Genomic DNA, 17,932 nt, shown 5'->3' on the forward strand with positions numbered 1-17,932 from the left:
ACACACACACACACACACACACAGTCAGAACACACCGAGTGCTGCTTGTGCCCCCTTACTTCTGTCTGAGCTTTTAACACTCTGGGCTGTAGGGACCAGCGGGGGGTCTGGATGATCCCGTACTGTTTGCACTCCGTCTACACCAACTTCACTTCCAGCAACAGTGAACAAACATCCACCTCCCAGCTCAATATGCTTCTACAGAACTAACCAACAAACCCTATGGCCCGGAAGCACGCAGAGAAGCTACAGCATCCATCTTGTGGAAGGCCATATATAAGTATTGATTTTTCAGCAATTAGATGAGGCAGGCCTGTTATTGTTGTGGGTGTTAATTCAATTCAACTTTATTTGTGTTGCGCCAAATCACAACATACATTATCTGAAGGCACTTCACATAAGCGGTTTTCAGACAAATGCGGAGAATTGGCTAGGAGTTAACCGGCAGTTTGCCTTTTCACACAGGAACAACGCAGCGGGAGGCTCTCTGCACGGACGTGTTATTCAGGCGAGAGGTGGTGCAGCCGGGTGCAGCAGGCGGTTGACAGGAAGTGATGTATTAACTCCCCTTGGGAGATCACATGATTTTCTTCGTCGTCGGCTCTTATCGCCACAAACTCTATTGACATGTTTATCTGTGTCTCACTCGGACTTGTGCGTTCACACAAGCACAGAGTTCAGTGCATGTCTGAAAGCAGCTTCAGTAATTGCATTGGCAACTGGGGAGAGGAAAAAACTCCCTTTTGACAGGAAGAACCCTCTAACAACAACAACAACAATAATAATAATAATAATCGGAGCAATTCCAATAGGGTCCTCGCTCTGTTATATAATTATAACAGAGTCGTGTCAGATCTGGATCCTGCAGCTCTGGAGTCAGAGATACCTATCACAATGTGGTGAGCATCTGCAACCTTTACTCCTTTGTATTCGGAGCTCAGCGCCTCCTCCATCTACTTTCTCTTTATTCTAAATCAAACAGCAGCATATTTAAGTGTGGGTGAGGTTTAAAAAGGAAAAAAAGAGCAGAGCAAAGGAAATAAAAAAAGACAAGTACGACCACTGGGAACAGAAGTAGCAGCTTCCAAGATCCTTGATTCCTATTAGATTGGATAACATCTCCAAAAACACAAGTAGTAATTTTCCCTGGCTGTCCATCCATCTCACTTTCTTCTTTCTCCGTCCGCTCACACCACCTCTTCGCCTCCCGCGCTCGCCACCAGCAAGTGCTCCCCCCCCTCCTCCTCCTCCTCTCCCACTTCCTGTTGCTCTCGATCTATTTCACAATCTCTCCACCCTCGTCCTCTCCAGCCGCCAGCCGCCACCCTGGCCTCGCTCATCTTCTCCACTTGTTTGTTTTCTGATCTCCATTTTCTCTGCGATACCCCGCCTCCCCTCTCTTTTCATCTCTGGCTATTTTCCTCTTCTGTCTTAATCTAGCGCTGGCGAGCCTCTTTCTGTGAGAGTCTATTCGTAACCCCTCTCTTACCTCGGATACAAGCCCAGCATATCCGAGCTTCTTGTTCTTCTCAGTTTCCAATTGCACTCAGTCGTCTCCCGTTCTCTTTTCATCTCTCTCTCTCTCCCTGTATCTGTTTGTTCTCCTCTATCTTTATCTCATCTCTCCATCATAGGCTTTTGTAGCACTTCTACTGGTAAATTGCATCCCTCACCCCTCCTCCTCTCTCCCATCTGTGTTATAAATAATGGTTGGATTAGGCTGACTTTTTGTTTTGCTCACTATTAGGGAGCAGATCAATTGCACAAATCAAGAGGATGGGGAAGCACACACACACACAGACACACACAGCCCTCCTGTCTTTCAAAATGCCACAGTGACGACAAAGACGACACAGACACAGGCATTGTCCTTGCTTCCCCACTGCTGGCTCGCTCTCTTTTCCCCTCATAACGTTCCTCCTCTCTTCCATTTTCCACATCCCTTTCTATTGGCCTCAAGCCTTTTGGACTTCACTTGACCCCCTCTCTTCCTTGCTTTGCTTTTATTTCTCTTTTCTTTATGCTTGACCGGTAACAGAATATGCAAAACCTTTGTCTGTGTGTGTGTGTGTGTGTGTGCGTCTATGTGGATATGAAAGTCTCGCCTGAAGTAAAATGCAAAATACTAAGAAAAGTACTCAACCAAACAATCAATCAATGAACAAAATGGTCCACTTCATGCCACATATTTGAAATACAAATTAGGCCTACTGGTATATAGCTGTTTTAGTGTACCAGGCTAATTATTACCTACTACATATATGGTACAGTCTATGTATATGAGTATATACGGTCAAAAATTTTGCTCATGTTTTGATCAAATCTGCTCACACGTGTGAGAGCCCACGCAGGCAGTGAGGCGGCTGTAACTGTTCCGCAAGGGGACGCGCGGCGCTCACACATCCAGCAGGGCCCGGGCGTCACTTAAGCAGATTTACTTTTCATTCTCCCTCCACGTGTATCAACAAGTATCTGGACTTTCTACTCCGCTACATTTTTCTATGCATTGCTGCATATTTAAAGGGTTTTTTAGATTGTTAAAAGTATTGAGTTGTTCCAGTGATCTGAGAGGGCAGGCACATTTGACCCTGCCTCTTGCAGCAGCAGCAGCAGCAGCAGCACTGGTGAAGAAACACCACTGAGACTCAGCCATTATGATGTAATAGAGCGTTGCATTCGCGAACAGGCTCCACTCTGCAGTTACTTTTACTCAAGTGCTTTCACTTTTGATCGAGTACATCTATGTGTATGTATTTGTACTTTCACTTGAGTTAAATGTTTGAGTACTTGCTCCACCGCTGTGAAAAGCCCAAACTACATGTATTTCTTTAAGAATACCGTAGCTCTTTAATACTTAAAGACTATTTTGATTTCTAAATTATTCCTTGTTGGCTCATTATCGACTATACTTGTGCCTGATTACTTAAAGACTAGCATTTTGTTGTGTTTGCTACTACCCACTTCCTTTTCCTGATAACAACATTACGCAACATCAATCTGGTAGAAATCTGGTTCGAGTAAGAGGTGAGACTCCGAGGGCTTGGAGCTCAAATGCTGAACTAGGTTCACCACAATTGTGCTGAATTTCTCGGAGAAGTGATAGAGCAGCATTATGGATTTTGATATACTTATATGTTATTACCTTACAGGCAATTGTAAGGAAGGACTGCTGCAAGGGCCTCAAAGCAATCGTGCGTGGATGTAAACGCACAGGCATGTCTGGACTTTGTGGTTGTACATCTCTGGTATGTCTTTGAATGAAATGTAATCAACCATGCTCCAACGCTCCCCTCCTCGTCCCCCTCCCTCCTCGTCTGTCCTCTTGCAACCTCTCATTATACCCAGTCCTCCTCCCTCGCTTTCCCTCTGACCTCTCTAGAACGATCTGGCCATTAGCGGGGCGACCATCGGAGCCCTGGTTTCACGGGGGTGTCTGGGGTCTAATTGGGATTGAATGAGTGCGAGGGTTCGTTGCTGTGAGGCCTCCTTGACACAGGCAGGAATCCAGGGGCTGGTTTGTTCAACCTGCTCCAACAGGGATGTGCACTCTGAGTAAGTCTTTACATAAAGTCGCCTATCCATGTCATTACACCGACAGTTTTGATTGTTTGATTTTGATTTAATAACTTATATAAATATGTGATTTAGATTATTTACAGGCTCACAATGTTCTTCTCGAGTATTTGACAGATCGTTGGTGTACACTTTATCGCCACCTACTGGCAAGGCATTCTTAACATATATCGCCAGTAGTGTAGACAGGGCCTTAAAATGAATGCAATCTTTTCTACTTTTTAGGTTTGTTACTCCATCCATGTTAATTTTTGTAATGTGCACTGTAAATGCCATGTGTCTGAAGAAGTAGCTAACTGAGACTACATCCACACTACGTTTTCGTTTGAAAATGCATCAACTCTTGCGTCACCACTACTCCAAAGTTTTAGAGCGGCTAAAATAGAGACTTTTAAAAACCGCTACTGGCCTCGTTTAAGTTTGAAAACACCGGGGCTGCACTTTAATCCGGACGAGCAGAAACCGAGTTTTAGAAACTATGATGTAGACACTAACAACTGCTTGCTGACTGCTTGCTAACCCTAACCCCTCTTTGGCCATGATGTAGCCTTTTCTGATTGGTCCGTTTCCTCACACATGACGACCTTCCGGAAGAAAACAACCAGCATTAGGCTCAACTACCAGTGAAGAACGCAACATGGATTATCAATTACAATCGTGGCTGAACTGTTGTCTTTGATGAACAAATGAATATAAGTACACGTTATATTGTGTTTTGTGCACGTGCAAGGTTGTAACTTATCGTCTTGATTAATGGCTCCATAGGTTTTGCATAGACTTTATGTTACTTTATTGTTTTGAACTTTATAATGTAATCATGTGCGAGTTACATAAACGCAGGCGCTGTTTGTGTGTTTTGCAGAATATGACCTCGTGGAAGTAATATCTTCTTTTTCGATTTGTGCGAGTGTGTGAGCTTCTGCAGGAAGAGCAGAGAAACAATAAATTGGGCGCAGAGAGTCACCGCCGTCATCTCCATTCAGACACCAGCGTTCCCATTAAGTAACGCTGTCAGCTCCGCCACTACCCACTGCTCTCCGTCTCATACATAACAATGCCTCCTTAATTGGAATGCCACTGCGACAGTTACAATACAATCCAGGGGAAAACAACGCGCACAAACACGGCGAGCAGAGGCAACACAAGCTAAAGAAAGCTGTGTCTGGTCAAAGAGAGAGGAACTTTTATAACTTACAGCAACTTAGCTCGACATATTCTCGCAGAACTGCATGTGTGTGCACAGTCGGAGGGATGATTCATCTCTCCTGCAGTGTGTGTGCGAGTGTGTGTATCCTCAGCAGGTATGCCGTTTGAGCTGTGATCTCTGGGATCTGCATTGCCAGGAGCCTGGCTACGTTCCACCGCGGGGTGTGTGCACTGATGGGAGAGTGTGTGTGTTCAGCCGCTCATCTATAATCAGACATTGTTACATGCATGGAGATCTTCCTGCTGGTGCTCCACGTCACCCCGGGGAGGGAACATGGCTTATCAGCAGCTCACTCATCTCGTCTGTCCTGACAGATAATCTGATAGCGGAGAAGCAAATTTGCCTTTTTTCTCCAGAGCTGTCAGACCCTTTGCTCTGATTGGTTTTCCAACTTTGAGTCACCACACCCACATTTTCCCTGTAACTATGCAACTGAACCAGAACCAGTTGCTGGTAAACGTCACCACCTTGGTGTTCACAAGCATTCTGGAATAAGACTGATGGAATTCTTCCACTTGCAGTCCCACTCGCTTTGCTCCGATTCCACAAACTAGGAACTAAATGTAGCTGCCAAGAATATTTTCACTCGTTTAAATATTTAGAAACATCATAAAAATAGGCCACACTACTTACATGTTTGACATGAGCGGATGTTGTCTGATGACACTGCAGATACTCCTCCTTAAAAATCTTTCCTCAAGTTGTTGATTAAAAACATTGCCAGCGGCAGTTTATTTCTCTCTGTGCATATTTGCCGTCGTAATTATATTACTGCACATGAATTTATTTCTCGGAGATAGATTTGCAAATATCTGTTTTAATGTTACTGTTGAAGTTTGATGTCATTCGTTCTTTTAGAATAGACAGAATTAGAGCACTGAAGGCGTGTTTTTTTGAGAATAATAATAATGTTTTGCCAGTCTCTTGAGTCATATTCCAGATAATTTACATCCTGCCGCTGCAGTAGGTGAACTGTGAGTAAAGGAACTCTTCATGACCTCTAGTTCTCACATGGCAGCATAGAATGAAAAAAGAGTCAAATTATTCAGAAATCACTCAAGAAGTCAGACATGTCTCCGTAGATAACAAAAGAAAAAACGGATCAGAAATATGTCAGGATGAAAAAAAGGTGCCAATCACACGTAAGACGCCGAAGAGGATGTCAGGAGTTATTTTGATGATAAGGGCCGACACCGGTGTTGATGTGCTGTAAACAAAAAGACGAGGAACTCCTCACATCCCATCCTGCCTCTGCCTGCTGCACCACCCCTCACCTGAACGCTCCGGGGATCGAGACTGTGTCGTCGTGAACGCGTCTGACCGGAGAATCTCCTGCAGCGCTGTTCATGTGAAGCAAAGTCCGGAGAAAGTCTGGCCCCACGTTGTGCCGACAGTCTCTTGCGCTCATGTCTGAAAACGGCTTTATATGGTAGAGAAACCTCTCCCGTTGCTCATGAGGTGGTCATGAAGTACCATCTATCCTTCCGCCTTGGTAGTGCAGCATCTTTTCTTGCAGTAGCAGTAAAGCAGGCAGAGCTACACACAGTTCCCACTTCAGTGAGATTGTATATCTAAATGCGCCCTGGCTCCTATCTTTTGCAGTGTGCTTTAATGTGCATTTCCATTTTTAAACCGTGTACCACCCAATCGTTAATCTAGAGAGTAATTCCACCACACTCCTTTAGTATTACTGGCCTTACGAGTGCCTGCTGGGAGGCCTCCTCTGCAATGCAATTTGACAATTCCAAACTTCATTTGTTTCAGTGAGCACTCTAAAGTTTATTGATTTGGATTAAACAGACCCACAATAGCTCTTGGCTAGCTCAAAGCCGACACTGGGGTATTCACTGAGGTCCAGGAGTGAGCGAGGAGCTGAGCCTGCCGTCTCTGCTGCTTCCCTCCGTCCCTTATAGCCATTACACATGGCAATAAACCCAGCCAAGTGCAAGACAAAAAAAAAAACGTGTTGAGCCCTTTTTCCCAAGCTCTGAGTGAGCTGACAGGCGACACGGCGCCAAATAGCTCTCTCTTCCCCCCGTCTCTTTCTTCCTCACTCGCAGTCCCACTCTATCTCGCGGTACCTCCCGTTCCTTTTCATCCCCCGTCCTTTCCCTCCGCTCTGCTTTTTCTTTGTCTTGTCAAAAAGGTTTCACGCTCAATGAAATATTATCTGTCAGCGCGCAACGGAGTAGGTGTATTCGACACGGTATTGACACAACCTTGACACGACGTGGGCCGAGCGTGGAGGTAATGGGAGGCAGGGAGCCTCAGCGGCGAATAACTGACAGGTCCGCCGAGAGTCGGAGAGATAGAAGGAGACAAGAGATTCGAGTCTCTGATGTAATGTTAAAATGAAGTCGGTTTGACGGTACTGTTGATCCTTCACTGGAGAAGATTCTGTTGTCCTGCGCCGGGCTTTCTTGTAGTGTGTTTTATTTGTCTTTGTCACGCTAGCGTGTGTGGTGTTCTTCACCGGCCTGTCCTGTTTTGTCATTTTCTTTCGTGAGCTGCTCAGTTCTGCTCCTTGCCGTTTTTTCTTTCTTTCCATTCTCCTTTCATCATTTTTCAATATACTGCTCAATCTTGTCACTGTGCCGCCTCATTCTAGTCAAAATCCTCTTATGAAGTTATTTGTATTCAGCACATAAGGAAGTTAAAAATTGTGCGAGAAAAAAAAAAATAGAATGGAGGCCGGTCTGCACATTTTCCACAACGGATTGGCTCACGGTTCCCTCGTCCTTTTTGGATATCACAAGTTAGAGATTAGTTTTAGAATGTGTATAGCTCAGTACATTCAGTATAACTCTGTGTCCAGGGTGCAACACCTCTTTCCGGGATGCTCCAAATCATATGAAAAAGAAACGAAAACGTGCCGAGTCTCCATCCTCGCATTGGCGCCGTTTTCCAAAAAACGAGGGGTTTGCGGGCGAGCGCTGCAACGGGCAAACGTGCATCTCTCCGAGAGCACGGAACAGAGAGGCCGATGTGAAGAGATGCTGCGTTGCCCACGGGCCACAAGCGTCTGTTAGCCGAGTTGTAATCGCAGTGGAAACGGCGCGGCTAAATGCATTGATGCAGACGAAAACAGAGAGGAGAGACAAGCTTATATCTGACTCAAACAAACAACGACAAACTCTCCTCCACACCGTCCAGGAGAGAGCACTGTGAATGTCCTCTGTTGTTTCCCGCTGAAATGTCCCTGTGATGAAGCCCCTTCGTCTCTCTCTCTCTCTCTCTCTCTCTCTCTCTCTCCCCGTCTTCCGTCTCGCTCGCCATCAACACACACAACGAATTAGGAAGCGACTTACTCTGATGCTGCTATAACTCTTACTGACATCCCTCCATGTCTCTTAGGCCATTTCTCTCTGCCCCCTTGCTCCTCTGTCTCTGCGAGGGCCCGGTTCTCAATAATCCTGAGAAATTAGCAGCAGCTAAAAATAATCACCGCCAGCCAAAAATATACCGCTTCTTCCGTGTGAATACGGTCTGTGACATCCAAGTCATTTCCTGCTTTACTGTGCGACATATTCAGTTACAAGGCATTCGTTAAACGCCGATTCAGTAAACCGTGCTCGCTCGCCCAGGCACTTTTCTGCGGAGCCAGAATTACAGGCCGTTAATCAAAAGCCTGTTTGATGAAGAGCCATTGTTTGGCTGTGAGCAGACAGTGGTCAGCAGGGACAGTAAATTTTACAGATAAACTTTTACAAGCATCTGGTGCTTGGACAGGGCGGATCACAGGCACGGCATGCTGTGTTCAAGATAAAAGCATATGCTGTTTACAATAATCATATCAGATCTTGTTTTGTATCGTATCACATCACATAGATTGGTGAGTGTCAGAATGGGCCAGAAGTTGTCTGATATGCACCGATTTATTCATTTTAAAGTAGTAACACTAATAGCAGTGGAGACTTTATTTTGTCATCAAATAAGTCAATTCAAAGGTTATCCTGCAGAGGGAGCTGCTCTGTCAGCTAACATTTCTGCGTGATCTCCTCACTGACACGAAAATGAAAAGGACCTGTATTTGTACGTGAAGTATTGCGAATCCAGCTCGGGGGAAGAAACGGCCACCTCACTAATGGTTTTAACTATAAACCAGCACAAAAAAAGACAATTACGAGAATATATTTGAACAAACACTTCCATAAAGTAACATTTGAATTTTGGAACTATGGCTACTCAGCAGGGCCTCATGGGAGGTGAGGGGCATCGCTATGCTCCGAGCGCTGTCACAGCTGAGATGGGTCAACGTTGGACTCGGGAGTTCAGTAGTGTGTCTGTTGGCTGATGTCTCGGATTCTGGGAATTCTCAACTTCTCCGTATCGGCGTCGGCCTCCGAACATCCATATGGGTCAGGCTCGAAAGTGTAGAATTGCTCACATATTCTGCCGTTACGTAAGAAAATTCATGCGTCAGTTTCAAACGTTGTTATCGTCACCGTCCACATACATGTGTCCTTGTTGTTAAGCAACACATCCGCTAGAGGGCAGCGCAGAGTCAAGAGTTTTTTTCTGATGACAACAAACAAGGCGACGGTGGAGGAGGTTGTGATAATGTACCTGTTGAAAAAGTCTCTCTAAAGAATCCACCATTGTGGAAATTTCTTCCTCATGTCCCTCTTCAACTATTGGCTAAACGTCGGGCAATTAACAAGAAAGAAGTTGCGATGGCTCAATCAAATGTTTTATGGTCCTGATTCATCTTGTAGCTGGTCGGCCTTGTTACAACCCTAAAACTCTTATTATAACGTAAATGAAATGAACCAGAGCCATGGTAGTGATCCTTTTCGTAGAAATTTAGATATCGGAGTGCACTTATTTTTAAAAATGCAGTTATTGTATGACTAAATCCACCTGATCTCAGAATATTAGCGTTTTCATTTCACCGCAGCCTTGCTCAGAGCGAGAGGCGTTCTGAATAAACAAATCACTTTATCTAAGTGCACCTTAGTAGACAATGCAGTCTCATAGATTCCCAATAACACTTAGACAAGTGTTATTTGATGTGAATCAAATGTACATTACTGTTTAACAAATGCGATTTCCTCAATCATAAGAAATAACAATCAATTTGTCGTAAAATAGAAAATATTCCTGTCTAATTACTGCGTGAGGAGGTGCTTGCAGTGATAAACTGGCAAATGTTCAATGTTCCAGTCATGTATTTACGCATTAATTTCATCCAATCAACGGCTCCACTTGATCTATTTTATACCTATCTCAGTCCATGTTAGCAGAAAGCTTTACGCAGTGTAAAATAACAGTGTGTAAATGAGGGATTCTATAATTCCTGTAGTCTGGGGATGTAACGGCACCACTATAAAACCTCTCCGTGCTTTGTTTGATTAATGATACCCAATATTACACTGTAATTAAACACGCAGCTGGATGGTTCATATTCTTATCACCGCTAGTCATGAAGAAAATTTACTGCATTATTGGAAGAAGCCAGAGCCTCATTCGATCCGTCACATAATCCACATGCTAAATGTTTGACCAGTGAGCGACACTCGGCCTCGAAAAGGTCGATAAATATTTCTATCCGCTGTGGGACATAGGAGTAATAATCTATACAGTATTAAAAGTAGCAGTTGCAGTCGTTTCTTTTCCTCATTCTGTCTGGATCCCCATTGTTTGAATGTTCAGGTCTCAAAGACCAAAAAAGCTGGACGTGATTTCATCAGGAGTCCTAATTGACGGCCTCAGATTGAAAATCGCCAAAATCTTAATAAACTAGTGCACAATGCTCGCTTCTGAAAATACCAACCCTCTCTTCAATTGTCCTGTTTAAATAATGACACGGCAGAGAGTGTAGTTTCTTATACGATATTGCAATTTTAAGTCATGTACTAATGTTGCTGGAGTCATTGAATAAAATATCTTCAAAATAATTATTACTTATTACTAATTATTAATATGTTTGATGGAGTATTCTCTTTATAGGGTGTTGTATTGTGTGGCCCTGTTTATATTACGCTGTGTGTGTGTATGTGTGAGTGATCCAGGTATTACTCGTGTTGTGGGGACCTATTTCTATTTACAAAGTCACACTATGGGGACTTGTCTCCCTGATGGGGACAAGAAGCAAGTCTCCATAATGTAAATCATCAAACTTTACGTTTTTTAAGGTTAGGTCACGATCAAGGTCAAGGTCAAGGTTAGGTTTAGGTAAAATTTTAGGTTAGGGTAAGGGTTAGGCAAGTAGTAACTCCGGTTAAAGGTAAAGTTAGTCTCCAGGAAAGCAATGTAAGTCATCGTAACGTCCTCTAAAGTCTTGGAGACATGTGTCACGTGTGTGTGCGTGTGTCCCGGCAGAAATATGTCCCAGGTTTGTCTCTGATCAGAGTTGACACACTGGACGACACAGGGACACACACTCACCGTCTCTTTCTTAATTTAGCTCAGTCTCGGGCTGGTCTTTAATCCCCTCCCCTCTCCACGCACACACACGCTGCGCTGTATGCACCATCAATCTTCTCAAACATGGCCGCTGAACAGCACAGCAGCCCAACCCTTCACGCTCTCGCTATCACACCTGATGCAGAGGCGGAGAGTGAGCCACTGCTGCTGCTGAGTTAAGGCGTCTCGCTGGGTGGAGGACGCCGCCTTAATTGCTCGTTGCGCGTCTCGAGTGTACGTTACATGGTTGTTGTGTTTTTACTTGAAGAGAACAGCTTATGAATGTGTTTCTGCGTGGCCTAGATTACACAGCTTAAAAGCATGCCAATTTGAAAAGGCCGTTGATACACGGCTGAAAGAATGAGGACAAAATGGATGAACCGACTGCGCTCGCCGTGGCTGTTATCAGATAAAATGCTGGCCATGTAGTTATTTAGCTTCTCTGTCCGGCGTGTTGAGAGTGTTATTTTCTTGGTTGGGGAAAACAATACTCAAGGAGCCAACTGAGGAGGGTTTAAGCCAAGGTAAGGGAAGATTATAACTGTGTCTGCAATCTCACACTGGAACCTTTATTTGTGCAACAATTCAAACACTGCAGGTCGCTGACAGGCAACAGTGCTTTTCCTCATGGTGGAGCAATGCACAGGTCAGGCTGAGCAGCAGCTGGGAATCAGAGGGTAAGTAGCCTACAGCCCTGAGTGTGGGTAAGAATGGTTTCCACCCGGCAAGACGGAACCAAAAGGACATAATGCAAAGTACTGCACATTGTGTTGCATTACTGTATTTGTACCTCCACCAAGGCAGCTATGCTTTCGTCTGCATTGGTTTGTTTGATTGATTGTTTGCAGGGTTACGCAAAAACTACTCAACTGATTTCCATGAGATTTTGTAGAGGGGCGTGACACGGCCAAAGGAAGAACCCCTTTTATTTTGGAGGGGGACAAAGGATTTTTGTTTTCACTCTGTCAATATATGCCATGTGGTAATAAAGTGCTCATTCAGCTTTGACGGAGGAGTGTCCCTCTCGTTCCATACTTAGGTCACATGACAACTGAACAAACATTGGAAAAAAAGGTAGTTCTGCAAGTATACAGATTATTTTGTTGAAATTATTGATTATTATCTCTGCCAATAATGTTGTTTACGTTGGTTTTGGTTATTTAGTCAGTTTGTTAGCAGGATTTACTTATAAGGGGTGGGGCATAACCCAAGGAAGCAGCCATTGAATTTTGCGGTGGATCGGAATCAGGGAGCAGATCCAGGATTTTTGTTCTTTTACATATTTTTGAACATGGGGCATATTTCAACATTTGCATTGATTTGTCAAAACAATAATTCACTGATCTTCATGAAAAAAATCAAGCATGTTTATGACTTAGTGCCATTCTGGTTCCACACTGTAGCGACTCTCGCAGTTCAACTTTAGTCTTTCACAATTTCTGGTCTAATGATAAATGATAATGACAAAATTATTATCCATTTTAAAAGTTACAAGTAGTATTGTGTTTACTTCCTATAGGAAGTTGAACTCACTGGTGTATTTCCTTCCACATATCTGTTTTTACCACACTTCACTAGTCACCAGTGTGGGCACAATGGACTTCAAAACAGCTTCTGTAAGTTTGGGAATTTTATAAACAGATTAGCGGGTTCACGGCCAGTTTGTAAGGCTGATTCTGATCTTTTAGACTTAACCTATTTAAACAATCTTCCCCAGTAACTTTTTATAACGTATTGAATACTATTTAAGTCTCATGTTTTTTTTTATCCACAAAAAAATGTCTAATAAACATTGTTAATTCCACTACTTTTCTCTCACTGAAAACTGTCCATTCTGAACGTGCAAATATTGCTCATTTTAAAACTTTACTCGTTATGTTTCTGACCTCGCTGAAAAGTCTTGTTTCTGCCCTGGAAGTTTTAAGGGACCACGTCGTATATTGGACCATGACGGGCATCAAAATGAGCTGCAATGTCACAAAATCTTCTTTGTTCTTTCAAAATTGCCATGGGGATGGAGAAGGCTTTCACAAAGAGAATTTGTCATGTCATAGCCTGATAACTGAGAATGTTTTTTCTGTCCTGTACTGCGCTGCTCTGAAGTCTTGGCTACGGCCCTGACAAGCCTTGCAACTAATGGGGCTGTAACGGAACTGATTTCCTTTGTATTCTTGAAAGCTTTTAATATCTCTCACCTTATGCAAAGCAGATTTTTTTCAGTAATTTGCATTCTTCTACAGTTTTATGCATATTCTCTTCTTTGAATTTTGATTCCCATGTAATAGCATAATATCTCAATGCGTATCAATTGTTTTTAGCATCAAAACTGTTGTGTAGTGTAACAGTGTTTAGTGTTACACCAGTTCCCCCCCCCCTCCCTGTGCCAGAGAGGAATTCGGATCCGATTTTGTAACAGAATCTGAGATTCCGGATCAAATTGGGCTAATTATACGTCATGATGAGGGATGGAAGATATATTTAAGATTGGTTGGGGGTGGGGGTGCGGGGGTGTGCTCATGATCACTGGCTCCAAAGGAAAAAAAAGTGGTGTCTGTGCCATGGCGTTTGATCACCAAGAAAATCCTCTTGTGTCAAACTTCCTCCGACTCACAAACTTCAAAAAAATACCCCCAAATCAAAGAGCATCACGGAGCGAGAGAAGAAGAAGAAGAAGACGAAGGGGGAAAAAAAGAAGATTCACCAGCACAACCCTTAAAATAGCATAAAGAGAAATATGTATCAAAATACCATCAGTCATCTTTTTTCCCTCCAAGAAACAGGTCCAAAAGAACAAGGACGAGGGGGGTGGGGGTGAGGGGGTGTTGGGGGATGAAAGTGCAGATTAAATCACCTCCGCAGTGTATGGTGCTGCAGGTAGGAGATAAATTAACAGACTGTCTGTGAGAGAGGGGCACGAGCGTCCTCGGATGTCCGACCCCCCCCCCGATTTGAAAAGTGTGTCTTTTACTTTCGCATTACTTGAGTCGATGTGATCGTCGCGGACTTGGAGCGGGGCCACCTTAACATTTGTGTGGGTCCTCACTCGATACCAATTTCCTCCTCGAGCCGGGGATTGAGGCACAATAACAATGCGCCTCATTGTGCGAGCGGCTCTCAATGGGTGCTTTGTTGCTCGAAATCCTGACAACAATTTTGCTTTCGGGGGACAATGCTGTACGTGGGCCAATGTATTTTCAAGGGCACCGTGGTGATGATGATGATGTCCAAGGCTCTCTGTTATTCGAGAGTGAGATAAGGGCCTCTGGAAAATGCACACGGCAGCCTGTAGATGGCTTTTTAATGAAGGGTACCTGGGTTCCATCAGCCAGGTGTTGTGATCCTCCGAGGTTACATAAGGCTTTGCATAGGAAAGGCAGCTTTTTTTTTAATTGCAACGGTCAGCACATACACTTACAGCAACACATCGGTATGCATCTCATGTCCAAAGTCCCACCTATTTGACTTGTGTGTGTGTGCGTGTGTGTGTGTGTTTTCCACTCCACTGTATGTGCACACATCCCCCAAAAAGACTTAAAAACAAGAAAAAAGGAAAAACATGCAACAAAAATACCTTCGTCTCGAGGCTTGTTCATTGAAGATTCATCGTGTTTTTTTGTGAGCGGACCTAGGGTTAAGAAAAAAAGGGGGGAAAAAGAGAAAAGACAAAATTCAAAAAAGATTACTGGCAAAAAACGAGAAAAAAAAAGAATATCAAAAAAAGAAAAGAAGCAAGAGCAAAAAGGACAAATCAGCAAGAGTTCATGTTTGCTTATTGTGGTTTTTTTATCCTTTCTTTTTTCCTTTAAAAAGAGTACAAAAACAAAAGGCATCACAGACACAGATTTATCACAAGAAAAGACACAAGATCAAAGAAAGCTGGGGTTTTATTTGGGATGGGATTTCCTCCTTTCCCCCTGCAGAAGAAAACGGCTGCCATGTTTTACAGTCCCTCTCTTTCACTCTCTCTTTCTCTCCATTAACCCCTGTTTTGTTGTCTAGATTTTGTGGTGGGAGGAGAAGGGAGTGAGGGGGCGTGTGGCGTAGTGAGGCCTCTGCGGTTTGAAGAACAGGACCCAGCACTTTCCTCCCTCCGTGTGAGCGGGGAAAAGACACATTTAAAAAAAAAGAAGAAGAACAGGCAAAGAAGAGGACACCTATAGGAAGAACGGGAGGTTCGGGTCCTGATGCGCAAAACCCAAAATTTGGTTGGCAGTGAAATCGTACAGGTCAATTAGTCCTTTTTAAAGAGACAACCAGTGGTAAGCAAATAGGCAATGACCCCTGTAGGGGTAAAAGGCATGTTAAACATGTTTCAGATAAAATAGGGCACAGGTGCTTTTGTGTTGTGAAGTGTGTGTGCGTGCGTGTGTGTGTGTGCGCGTGTGTGTGTGTGTCATTATTTAGTGGTTAAACCAGAGACCTATTCCCCAGGCGGGTAAATAATTACATAGCACAACAGCAGTGTGTCAATTTGAAATGACGAGTACGCGTGGCACTAATTGTGCAGAGGAGCGCAGGTAAAAGGTGAATGTAATTTGATCCCCATCTGCCCACTGGCTGTTTTTGGTGAACGAAAAGAGTGGCTGAGAGAAAGAGAAGAAGGGGGAGAGAGAGAGAGAGAGAGAGAGAGAGAGAGAGAGAGAGAGAGAGAGGAGAGGTGAAGATGGAGAAAACAGAGAAGAATAACCTCGGATTTTCTTCCATTCATCCTTGTTTTTGTATTTTTTCTTGTCCTTGTCCTCCTTCTTAATCACGAAGTGTGGCGTTTAAAGAAAACGCTACAGAGTCTGCTTTGACCCGGGTCCCGTCTCATCGCTCTCACACCTGCCATTCTCCCCGTTGCAACCTTCATTTGCGAATACATTTCAGTGAAAAAAGAGACAAGTTGACTATTTTGGTTGTAAGAAAACAAAAATGTAATGGTGTGTGCTGTTCACCTCATGTTTCAAGAGGAGAATGTGAATATAGAGTGCTCTTCACCTCAGCTTTCAGAAAGTCAGCACTGCTACAAAAGTACTCCACCTTTCATCGCTTTCGCTTTCATCTGATAAATCCACTTGAGGTTTTGGCAAAGAAACTGGATAGCTTACACAACATAAGACTAGAAACTGACTAAACAGAAGGCAGCTAATAGAAGTCAGATTTTTTTTTACCAGGGGCGACATACAGAATGTGCACAGCCTATACACACTGCAAGATGGCTGAATGTTTGTCATTTATCCAATGAGAACCAGACAAAGAAGGGAAGATGAATAGGTAACCTCTGAAGAACCTCCAGCAAAGAGATTTCAAAATAAGAGTGCATTAACAATCAAAATACACAAAAATAAAAAGGATAGAACTTAAAGGAGACATATTATGTAGGATTTTTTTGTGTATGTAAAAGGTGTGCAAAGTTAAGCCATCCTGAAGACCTGACTCCTGAAGACCTCGTCAGGTTTCAGGCCGATACTTCCAGTGTATCGGAATGTGTCATAGCATCACAATACCCAACATTTGCATAAGTCACTCATATCGGCTAGTCTGGCACGGCCCCTAACGAAGCCAAATACAGCCAGGGACTAGGCCGACCAATCACAACAGAGTGGGTCAACTGGCCAATCAGAGCAGGCTGGGTTTTATCAGGAGGGGGGCCTCCTTAAAGAGATAAGAGCTAGAACCCAGTGTTTCAGACTGAGGCTGAAAAGAGGAGCTGCAGAAACTGACAGCTTGAGGAAGGACTTCTGTTTTCTTAACATCAGAGCATGAAAACCTTTTCAAGTCAAAACACAAATTACATCTATGAACCTGAAAATGAACACATCTCCTTTAAGGCGTACATATACTGTATGAAGAACTCAACCCACACTGAAAGCTCTTGGAAAAGCTTGATCCCTTGGTGCTTTCAAGAGGTGTCTTAATTACTACTACTAATAATAATTAATCACTGTGTATTTATTCACACATATGCATGGCAAGGTTTTCCAAATCCAGAATGTGTTCAAAGAGGGTAACACACAATTCATAGGGAGGTGGTTGGTGTAAATTGTCGGCCTTTAACACAGAAATCTGACAGGGGGAAGAGCGTGGTCTAGGGTTAGTATTGGAAAAAGAGCAAAGGTCTGATGATTGAAAAGTAGATTCATCCTAAACTGAGAAGGGTGCAGCATTGAAACTGTGTGGAAACTGTGGCCACGACTCAGAAAACATAATTGGCCATGTTGCTGTGTTTTTTGCCATGCTGGTATTTTGCAGGTGTAATGTTTATCATGTCGGCTCAACATATAAGCATGCTGAGGTTTAAGAAAAAAGCCCCAAACACAAAGTACAGCTGAGGCAGATGGATTCACTTTTAATTCTCAAAGTTCCATCTTTTTTACAGCCCGAACGCTGGAATTCATGATATTTTTCACGGTGTTTACGAGATGAAAGCTGAGGTTCTCTGTGATACTTGAAGACATGAACATGAAAACTGACATTTTCAATATTTTCTTTGGTATTTACAACCTGAAAGCAGAGGTTACGAACACTTGCAGCTGCAGCCTGAGAGCTGAGGTTTGTGGAATTTACCACAGAAAAATCAGACAGATCATTGAGAATGAAAGTTCACCCCTGACCTTGAAGAGAGGGTTGCGATCGGAATGAAAGGAAGAAAAAAACCTGAGCTCACACACATACACATACTCAGTGGTGAAGACGTCTGTTTGCTGAGGAAGACTCTAAGATTAGTTGAAAGTCATGAGGAAGGACAGACTTTTCTATGCAGAT

The 17,932-nt window shown here is 43.5% G+C and overlaps 1 protein-coding gene across 3 annotated transcripts in view; it reads right to left on the reverse strand.

The window, feature by feature from the left end:
* The window catches only part of nlgn2a (neuroligin 2a), a 170,314-nt gene that overhangs the window by 62,919 nt on the left and 89,463 nt on the right, over window positions 1–17,932 (reverse strand). For 2 of the 3 annotated variants that reach the window (XM_047338781.1, XM_035148836.2), the window contains exon 3: window positions 14,757–14,810. The exons of the other annotated variant lie outside the window; for it this stretch is intronic. In XM_047338781.1, coding sequence (XP_047194737.1) covers window positions 14,757–14,810 — 54 coding nt within the window. The remainder of the gene's footprint in view (window positions 1–14,756; window positions 14,811–17,932) is intronic. 3 annotated transcript variants of the gene reach the window in all.

Source organism: Hippoglossus stenolepis, chromosome 23 (assembly GCF_022539355.2).
Source record: "Hippoglossus stenolepis isolate QCI-W04-F060 chromosome 23, HSTE1.2, whole genome shotgun sequence".
NCBI lineage: Eukaryota > Metazoa > Chordata > Actinopteri > Pleuronectiformes > Pleuronectidae > Hippoglossus > Hippoglossus stenolepis.